This window comes from Xyrauchen texanus, chromosome 12 (assembly GCF_025860055.1).
Source record: "Xyrauchen texanus isolate HMW12.3.18 chromosome 12, RBS_HiC_50CHRs, whole genome shotgun sequence".
Taxonomy (NCBI): domain Eukaryota; kingdom Metazoa; phylum Chordata; class Actinopteri; order Cypriniformes; family Catostomidae; genus Xyrauchen; species Xyrauchen texanus.
In genome coordinates this window covers 19,435,180-19,445,717 of record NC_068287.1, presented here as the reverse complement: position 1 = coordinate 19,445,717, position 10,538 = coordinate 19,435,180, and the positions used below count along the sequence as shown (strand labels likewise).

The window sequence follows — 10,538 nt, the reverse complement described above, 5'->3', positions numbered from 1 at the left end:
TTCCTGGAACCGGGCAACACGTGCGTTACATGTGGCAAAAAAAAACATAATTGATGTCAACTCTGCGCGCTACTGCTCGGGTTGTAACTAAATACATGTGGCTTATGATGTTTAACACTTTTCGTTCGATGTGAAAAATATTTGGAAAGGTCAAAAGAATGTGACGTGCTTGGAGAGGTGACGTCACAGCCCATCGACCATTGCGCTCTCTGTCTGTTTATAAACAGAGAAAGAACAAGGCAGAAGCAAAGTCTGGATGCTGGAATTTCACAAGGAGACATTTAAATTAATTTTACAACTCTGCGCAGTTTCCATTGTCAACACAAGATGTCTGTCTTCACTAATGCATCAACAATCGTTCTTATTAGACAACAGAATTATTTTCCCAAAGTTGTAATTTAAGATTTATTTTTAAACGATACTTTACAAAATTCACATTCAGAATGATTTTTAATGCATTAATTATACTTCAGAGAGTACACAATAAAATGAACAGAGAAATGCTCAAACCACAAGCAACATAAATCATACCACCAAATATTACAATGGCTCACCTAAATATGGTGTACAATGTAAACATAAAAACAAAGTATTATTATTTACGATCTTGTTCATTCTACATAACTGTGCTTTATTATTACAACTGTTGCATTCTTCTTTATAATTATATTGAAATCAAATTATATTGATCACTTTTTTGCATTTTTTGAGTTATTCTTTTCTGTCCCTTGGTATGAACTTCAGTGTGATGGGAACCTTTGGCTGAAAAATGACATTCAGCTGTAGAGGGATCTGAAACAAAAAGAACAATGCATGTATTGCTTTATGTTTGATTAAGAGGCTATAAAAAGTCTATCTAATATGTCTTTTATGTAAGGCATATGACATATCACATGCATGCCTTGTGTATGTGAACACTAAATTATGAGATTAGAGGTGACAATGTACTAACCTGCGTTTCTTTACATGTTTCCACACTGAAGTTTTGAAGCAGCTTCACAACAAAAAGTTTCATGATCATTAGGGCAAATCTCATTCCAATGCAATTTCGGGGCCCAAGTCCAAAAGGCATAAAAGCATACTGGTTGATCTTTGACTTACTCTCAGGGCTGAACCTTTACAGAAATATTAGGGACACATTCAGGTTTGCAATTTTTGCTTCTATGAAACTGAAATGGTCTCAACAAACAGAATTCAGATTTGTAGACATACTTTGATTTGTAGAGGAGTTCTGTAAACTGCATGCTATTTTTAATTTTTTTCTTTTCCCCCCCTTTCTCCCAATTTGGAAAGCCAAATTCACACTACTTTCTAGGTCCTCATGGTGGCACCGTTACTCACCTCAATCCAGGTGGCGGAGGACAAGTCTCAGTTACCTCTGCTTCTGAGACCGTCAATCCGTGCATCTTATCACGTGGCTCGCTGTGCATGACACCACGGAGACTCCGTATGTGGAGGCTCATGCTACTCTCAGTGATCCACGCACAACTTATCACACGCCCCATTGTGAGTGAGAACCACATAATCAGGACCACAAGGATGTTAGCCCATGTGACTCTACCCTGCCTAGCCTACCGGGCCAATTCTGGTTGCTTAGGAGACCTGGCTGGTGTCACTCAGCACACCCTGGATTCAAATTTGCTCCAGGGCTGGTAGTCAGCGTCAATTCTCGCTGAGCTACCCAGGCCCATGCATGCTATTAAGATTAAAATAATCATGAAAATAAATGTGGAACTGAAAGAAATGTTCTATAAGCACCACTGGCTGATGGATTAAACTCATCACCTCTCTGGCCTGAACTCATCAGGGGACTCCCAGAGCTGCGGGTCACGATTTAAAACATATGTAGGAATTCCAACCAGTGTGTCCTTCGGTATGGTCACTCCATTGAGCTCCACAGTCTTCTTACAGACCCTCTCTAAGCGTGGAGCAGTGGGAAGGAGACGCATAGATTCATTGATGGCCATTTCCAAGTAATCCATTTTCATTAATGCATCAAATATGACAGGCGTCTGGGGAATTTTGAAAAAGAAGACAAGTCTGATGAATATTTACATACTGGTAATTCTAAAAAAAATTATATTAAAGGCGTGGTGTGTAATGTCTATGCTACTAGCATCCCCACACATAGTTGCAAAAATGATGACTGTTTTCAAACAGTTTTCCTAAATACTCCCCACATCTTCCATTGGATGGACAAACAGATAGCCCCGCCCCAAACTCACACCATTGGTTGAGCCAGTGTTGCTGTGTCGGGATGGTCAGGATGCTAAAGCAATAGTGTTTTGATAATGCTACAGAGATACAGTGTTTTACTTTTTTGGGGAATCAACCTATAAATGGCTTACTTCTTTTTGTCTCTGCATAATAAGCTAGCATAGGAGAAAGTATTTTAACGTTGAAAAAAATACACCTCAAAGCAAAAACAACTCAACCTTTGTCAGGGTTCCTGCTATTTTTTCAGGATTTTTAAAAATCACTCAAATTAAAATGTCACTAATGAATAATTTAGATTTGTCAGTGGAAAATAACTGCCTCAAAAGAATGATTCACTTACAAATCAGATATTGCTATGGCTTGTGAACAGGTTTTACTCTACACAAGAGAAATATAATACCTAGCTGTTGGAATATTTTAGATCAGAGCATACCTTTAAAAAAAAAAAATGAATGTGGGAACCCTGATTTGTTGACTTTAAACTTCCCTTCAACTAGATTTTCTGTACAAAAAAAAAGCAGAAGCCAGTATGCTCACATTATGGGGAAAGTTTGCATCAATCTCTTCGACCAGTTTTTGCAGGCAATCTGGGTTAGTTGCAAGATTATAGAGAAGGAAAGTGAGAGTGGTGCTTGTAGTCTCATAACCGCCGAGGATGAAAATGAAGGACTGGGAGAGGATCTCATGGTCTGTCAGTCCTATGAAATTCAAACGGAAGCATATTTGACTACAATTCACACATCTGAGGGTGATTATGGCCATGCCGAAGTGTAAAAAGCTGTACTTTCTAACCTTTTATTGGCTGGTCATTTGTAGTGTTTTCAGCCTGAGTGTCAGCTATTTGGCTCTGGATCATGAGCTGCAGAAAGTCCACCCGCCCCTAATTAAAAATATAAGCCATTATCATAATGCTACATTAACATTTCTGCAACAATCTTTTTTATGAGCAACAATCTCTTACTAAAGCTGAAGAGTGAAATAGTGACAAACATACATTTGATTCCTTGCTGTGCTGGTCCTTTATCTTTCGCAAAATACTGTAAAAATAATCCACAGACGACCTTGAAAAAACACTTAAACCTATTTTGCCCAAAAGTTTTGCTGTAGATGGGAACAGAGCTGAAATAAAAAAAATAAAAAATGGCATTGATTTTTTATTTTTTATTCATGTAAATAAAACCAAAATTATTACAGTATTATTCCCAACAAATTGCATACTTATTAGCAGCAAGAGAGGACTGAACAGATTAAACTTGAAAAACTTCTTGATATTGGCAACGAAAGGGTCATCTGGGTTGTTTATGGAGTCGATGTCAACGCTAAAGGATGAGCTGGTGACAACATCCAAACTGTATGGTGCAACAGCGCTGGTAAGAAAAAAATATTATTTTTAATTACAGTAGTTGTAACACCACTGTCATCTGCAAGAGTTATGCACCTCTGATGGTATAGACACATGAATATATCTATTTCTAGGAATACTATCAATTGTAGTCAAAATCTTGCAATAAGTGCCTCTATAAAATTCATGAAATTAATGTTCTGTAACTTTGTTTTAAAGTTACACACTTTGGCTTGATATCCATCTCAAATCTGCAAATCTGTTTGCTTGAAGTCTGAACAGAAAAAAACCCCACGTAAAATCCAATTTTTACAAACCTGATCTAAATAAAATCAGATTTTTATTACACTTAAAATAGAGAAAGCAGCTCTTTTGAAAATACTATACCAGTACACTTGAAATCGATTTAATACATATATGTTTGAGATGAGAACATAATTATATTGCGTAATGTCCAAATGAGATGATCACATTACTATGGAATGTTCAATTGGATTCAGATTCACTCAACGTGATTTTTACAGCTTGCTAAATTAACTTATTTAAAATGAGCTAACGCAACACAATTCTTTATTCTTCTTCTCTTCTTTTCTCCCCAATTTGGAATTCCCAATGCACTCCAAGTCCTCGTAGTGGCGTAGTGACTCGCCTCAATTTGGGTGGCGGAGGACGAATCTCAGTTTCCTCCACATCTGAGACCTTCAGTCTGTGCATCTTATCACGTGACATGTTGAGCGCGTTGCTGTGGAGACATAGCGCGTGTGGAGGCTTCACACCATTCTCCGTGACATCCACACACAACTCACCACGCGCCCCCAAGGGCGAGAACCACATTATAGCGACCACGAGGAGGTTACCACATGTGACTTTACCCTCCGTAGCAACTCCCTAGCAACCGGGCCAATTTGGTTGCTTAGGAGATGTGGCAAGAGCCACTCACCATGCCCTGGATTCGAACTCGCGACTATTGGTAGTCAGCATCTTTACTCGCTGTGCTACTCAGGTCCCCTTATACAACACAATTCTTTAGCATTTTGTCTCAACTTAATTTTATTGTGCAATTGATTCCAATTGTGTTGGGACTATGTGAATAATATTTGTTTCTTCAATGAGTACATTTTAAAATGAAATGTTATTTTAATGTATTTCTACGCATAATGAAAAAAGTAGGAGACCTGTTAGTGTTTAATGGTTTGTTGTGTTGGTATTTGGAAGCTGAGTGTTTATTTTTTGGAGGTTTCCGTTGTGGAGAAAAGTGGAGCTAATGGTTAGGTGGAGCTTTGTTACTAGTGAAAGATGAGTGTGTTTTTCTATTCTCATTAAGCAAATACTGAAGGGTCATTAGTATAATGACTGACTCAGAATCTGGAAACTCTTAAAAGCACCATACTTGTTATAAAGTACAAAAAGTTATACAGTATATAATATGCTAATGTATTTGTTGTTTGTAGCAACAAGCTGCTCTAAAAGTTATTTGAACACATAAAATCTAAGTTAGATTAACTCAATTCATTTAGGTCTGATGCATCTCATGAGTTCAGCACCATGACAAGATGTCATGCTGGACATTAGCAAAGGCCAAATTTAAAGGATCCACATGGACAGATGGTTTCTTATGTCTCTTGGCATTGGACTGATGCATTGTGCTATTGCTATGGCAACCAATCTAGATACACCAGATATTGACTACATTGTCTGAACAAATTGATAAGATTTCATCACTTGCAAAATAACAATGCGGCTAGTCAGTCCTAAAGATCAGATTTGATAAACAATTTGGATTCATGTGTATTTGGATACATGATATTTCTTCAACTACATTAAAAACAGACATCATACATACTCCTTTATTTTAACTGGCTGCTCCTGGTCTCTCTTTTTCATATTTTGAATAAAACGATCTGCATGTGTCTCAGCAATAGGAAATATCTGAAACATATTAAGAAACAACTGTTATTTACATAATGTGTCATCAGGGCAACATGAATACAATACAGTGCATTATCATTCAGTCACTCACTCTGTTCCAAACACACTTTCTTCTGTGGAACAAAAAAGATTTTAGGCAGAATATTAGCCTCAGTCACCATTTGCTTTCATTGCATATCTTTCCATCCAGTTAAAGCGAAATGTGACTGAGACTTTACATTCTCCTAAAAATCTCCTTTTGTGCTCCATGAAATAAAAAAATATGCGTTTGGAAAACACAAGGGTGAGTAAATAATGACAGAAGTAAACAATACCTTTAAGGTCTTTACTATACCTCCTTAAGTCGACCACTTGTGAAATATGGAGAGAGTGTACCACGAATTCTCTTCCATCTTTCATCCTTAACAAAAGATATTCCATCAGCAAAAGGACCAGCAATTTCTTCATTTGTATCCTGTAGAAATTCCAAAATTATTCTCTTTACTGGGCCTTAAAGGCACCCTCAGGCACTTAAAGGCACATTCTTTCATTGTACAGTTGGTGATAGTGAGAGTGGGTTTACCCTTCTGTTAGTGAAGGTAGAATAACACTCTTTCACCATAATCGCTTTGATCATTTCCAGGTCATTAACCATTAGAATTGGGAGCCTTCCATCAAAGATCCTAAGCCAGAGAAGACCAATATTGATTGGTTTGCAGTCATAATGATCTGGACAAATACTTACATTCAGCGGTGCCCTACTAGTAAAGCAAAGAAAATGGAAGTGCAACACTAAAGGTGTTTGTTTTCTATTAACAATAATGGTGTGCTGGACTAGATATTGATGCTGTATTAAGTATAAGAGATAGTAGCCATGCAAACATTTAGTTGTGATTACTAAATTGTTAAGTAATGAGAAGATTGCTATATAATGTAAAGTGCTGCTACTGCTGCATTTAAATATTCACAGGTTAAACTGAATGTACATATGTACATATGCACCATGTAGTTTCCCTTTTACGGTATGTATATTTAAATTATATTTCCAGGTAAAGATTTATAAAATCTGTCATTAATAATAACATTACCAAACAGTATCTCTGGAATACTTGATTCTGATTGGTCAACTGCAGCATTCAGTGGTCAGATATTTTTTTATAGTCACTGCCATTTCATTCCACTGCATGTATTGTATGTATATAACTGTAATGACAATTAACTTGACTACTTGAACTACTTGCCTTGTATTACATGTTTGTTAATGACATATTCATGACAGATATTATTTGATTCTGTTAAAGAAACTGGTACTCACCCCCACATTTTCCCATACTTCTTAGCACACTCCATATCAAAATTGCAAACACCCTGAAATACATTTGCACACATAATATATATATATTAGATAAATACTCATATAAATACTTGTATAAAATAAATGCTAATTTCTGTTTTATTCTGCTGCTGTTACATTGTGAATTTCTTACTTTAGTGTATGAAAGAAATGTGCCAAAGAAAGGCAAAGGCCTTGGTCCTGAAATTCCCATTTTCTTGAAAAATCCATGTGGCCAAACACCATAACTACAAATAATATCAATGACAGAAATTTTAAACCACAAAACAACACTAACAAGATCCAAAAGACCCATTAGTTAAAGTTGGGTAGCTGACATGGAATATCCCCTAAAATAAATTAGCGAAGGGAAAAGGTGATAAAAATGGTGGCGAACAGTCATAGGACCTAATATCAGAGATTATTTAGCAGAGATGGGCCACTTCTATTAAAATGAATGGGAGAAATTGGAACGCTCAACCAAGAAGCTCTGAGCGCCCAATGGCCAACGGATGTAGAAAGGAAGTCCCACCTAAAGAGCAAATCCCCTTATAGATACAGATATCTCCTGTCAATCAACTCTAAAACGTGCATTCGTAATAGCTATACAAGCCGGATTATTTTGTGTGTGTGCGTAATATGAGGTAAAGAAGCACAATTTATGATACCAGTATTATCACATTTTATTGCTGATCTGAAATATGTTCTTTAATCGTAATCTTGACTAACCGTTGTTGAGATTTTGGTCTTTCCCAATTCAAGTAAATAGGAGCTTTCCATTATGGGAATATCCTCCCTAGAGCGTTCCAAAGATGGCCAACAGTGGAGCGACTTGCTAATGTAAACTTTCCTTTACATATATATTAAAATTGTATTTTAAAATGTTAAAATATTGATTTAAAAAAAAAAAAGCATTCAATATGATAACTCTCCAATTAGATGTATATTTTGAAGTAATACAATACGCTACTTAAGTACATAAATATAATACTTTAAACGACCATAAACTAAATATAAGATTCATTACAGGCATAGACATTGATCTAGATCTTAAGTTAATAACACAGAATACCTAATAATGCTGCATTAACTTGTTATTGCTGTCACCTCTTGTTTAATACTTACACAAACAAGAGAGTTATGAGCAGTGCCACAAGGGTCCAGGTGACTGACAGAGGTGTGAGATCAATCATTGTAAATCCTGTCCTTTTCCAAATCAATCTCTGCCTGTTGGGACTGTCGTTTATCAGTGCAGATTCAGAGATCTCTGGCTTGCTGAAGTCATACAGCACGCAGCTCGTGCAGGTTTGTATTTATTGAGGTGAGACTGTGAGTGCATAATACAGAAGTGGGCGTGGTTAACAGGTGTGCTTTTGCTCAGGAGGACCAAATAAGGCAGAAATTGGCAGGTCATAAAGTTCTGGCACTTGACGTGAATCTACGTTTTTTATATTTTAGTTATTTAGAGTTAATAGCAGAAATGACGCATGCTTTCCGTTAAGAAAAAAAAAAAAAAAAAAGATTAGTAGTTTCTAACGAAAGAAGGTTCGTTTTAGAGTATCATATTATTACAACGATTTTACTCACATTAGAAGACAATGAAGTCCGAGTGTAAAACCTGCGACGTCTTAATATACACTTTAAAGTGTTTTAAGTTTCTTCTGAAGCGCATTAGTTTGGGTCCACTCATTGGACAGAAAGTGAAATTCATTGATTTCAGACTGACCCACATTTCCCCTCAAAATGTTTTAAAATTATATTTAATAATTTAAAAAGAGGGAAATATATAAAAGGAATCCGTTTTATGCACATTGTTTTTCCACACTTTTGCTTTTATTCATCATCATTGCAATAAGACCATGAAATGTCCATGAACTCCTCAGTCCATTCAACAGTGAAGAAAACATTTCAAGAAATGAATTTGTTTCCATTGAACCTTAAACTGAGAAACACATCTATTAAAAGTGATTACTTGATGAAATACTTTTCAAAAACTGTATAAAAACTGATTTGTGATACAATTATCATAACTTAGTGTCAGGTGCATATTGAAGAAATAGGAACAAGACATCTTTGTAGTTTGAGGCAATTAAGTCAACAACAAACAAGTATCTTAAAAAATCAAATCAAATAAAACATGAACCTGTTTAACTTTATGAACATCCATGACACACTTGTGCTAAAACATTTGGCAAATTGAAACATTTTCATAACAGTATGCTCTTGTTTGATTACTGTATTTGTTGTGTTGGCATTTTCAAGAACTGCAAAAATTCATACTTGTTTTAAACAGTACAATGGAACTACTCAACGTCACTTTTTTAATAACACTACAAAAAAAAAAAAAAAAAAAAAAGACAAATTAGTTGAAATTGCACTGTAAAATTAAACATTTTACAAGCCTGTATAAAATAAAAGCATAGAAGGAAACATAAGACTTTATGGCTCAACAGTGCAGTATATGCATATGTGTAAAGCATCCTTACTGATCTCCTCACATACAATTCATACATTCATTCATTAAATAATTTCAAGTGAGTGTTTGCAGTTCCTAAGCAAGGCCAAACAGGCTCTTGGTATATGTGAGAATAAGCAGTGGTACTGTAACACATCACAACACTGTTTAACATATCTGCCACTGTGTTTCACCATCTGATAACATAGAAGAAGGGAACAGAAAGTGTCTTCTGCCAACAGCCTTCATGAGTTTCTTTGCTGGTGCATCTATACAGATTATACTGGAGACATGGTGACGTCTGTGCCCAGATTTCCGTGCTTCTTTATCCGGGAAATGAAACGAAACCATTAGAGCAGATTTACAGTTCATGCCCTTTAAGATCTCAAGTGCAACATGTGTATATAGGGACACTGACAGTGAAATGAGGGAATATTCAGACAAGAGTATACAGTAATTACAACGTGGTCTTCATTTACGTTTTTCTTTGTATCTTTTCAATGTGGTAATGGGAAAAGTGGCAGGAATGTTTCCCATTAATTCAGAGTGAATATGCGCTTTTCATTATAGCTGGAATGCCTCATCACATGAATAGGTTTAAAGACAGGAGATTTCAGTTATATCCTGTTTTTAAAATCATCTGCACAGACATTTATTTATCTTTCACCACCAAGGCTGCAAACAAGAGGGACACATACAATAATAGTAACTTTCATTATCACCACTGCCTTTATAAAAATTATTTTTTAAACCGTCCTCTTCTCTTCTCTGCTCGCTTACTAATTATCATGTTCTCTAATCAGCATGAGAGTCCATTCAAGATTTATCGGTCATTGTAGTGCTTGTAGTGATAGTACTGTGGATGTCAGAGTATCTCCTCTATCTAGTGCCCTTCTCTGTAACCGTGATGCCTGAGCAAAGAGGGGTCCGGTTCCTCTGCCCAGTCCATCAGGACTCCTGGGCATCACACGAATGAGGAGAAGCCTGTAACGGGAGTCCGTGAGCCTTGGGCGGGCTGGCCGGTGGGGGTGTAGACTCCACCCACGCTGTGCTGCGTGACCACTGTCTGATAGTAGGACTCGGTGTCCCCGCTGGCACACTCCTCGTAGGAACAGGCCAGAGTCTGCTTCAGCCCCTTTTGCTGCCGTTTCCACGAGTTGAAATAAGAAGGGTCGCTCATGTAGTGGTTTACAAAGGAGTGTTTGATCGGCTCCTCCTCACACTCGCTGTCTGAGGCCTGACAATGGAGAATATGGAAAAGAAAATTCTGAGATCTGGGAGAC

General features: G+C 36.8%; 2 protein-coding genes across 2 annotated transcripts in view; both read right to left on the bottom strand.

The window, feature by feature from the left end:
* Positions 1 to 437: 437 nt before the first annotated feature.
* On the bottom strand, positions 438 to 8,088 carry LOC127652387 (cytochrome P450 3A30-like). Its single transcript, XM_052138495.1, has 13 exons — positions 7,926 to 8,088; positions 6,955 to 7,048; positions 6,783 to 6,835; positions 6,051 to 6,150; positions 5,823 to 5,942; positions 5,403 to 5,488; positions 3,436 to 3,584; positions 3,212 to 3,336; positions 3,010 to 3,097; positions 2,755 to 2,915; positions 1,786 to 2,012; positions 953 to 1,115; positions 438 to 792 (listed from the first exon to the last, which is right to left on the bottom strand). Exons 1-13 carry the CDS (start codon positions 7,991 to 7,993, stop codon positions 712 to 714), a joined length of 1,515 nt encoding a protein of 504 aa, XP_051994455.1. The 5' UTR covers positions 7,994 to 8,088; the 3' UTR covers positions 438 to 711.
* Positions 8,089 to 8,623: 535 nt separating this feature from the next.
* LOC127652384 (protein sidekick-1-like) overlaps positions 8,624 to 10,538 on the bottom strand; it is a 495,188-nt gene continuing 493,273 nt past the window's right edge. Inside the window, 1 exon segment of the mRNA XM_052138488.1 lies at positions 8,624 to 10,492. Within this exon segment, the coding sequence (XP_051994448.1) occupies positions 10,220 to 10,492 (273 nt within the window). The 3' untranslated portion in view covers positions 8,624 to 10,219.

What these genes read in the sequence shown, in the direction of transcription:
- LOC127652387 (XM_052138495.1), bottom strand. Translation starts at nt 7,993, where the DNA reads ATGATTGATCTCACACCTCTGTCAGTCACCTGGACCCTTGTGGCACTG. An exon ending in CTCATAACTCTCTTGTTTGT is followed by an intron (nt 7,049 to 7,925) that starts GTAAGTATTAAA and finishes TATTATTTGTAG; the next exon opens with TTATGGTGTTTGGCCACATG. An exon ending in CAGCCAGTTAAAATAAAGGA is followed by an intron (nt 3,585 to 5,402) that starts GTATGTATGATG and finishes TTTTCTTACCAG; the next exon opens with CGCTGTTGCACCATACAGTT.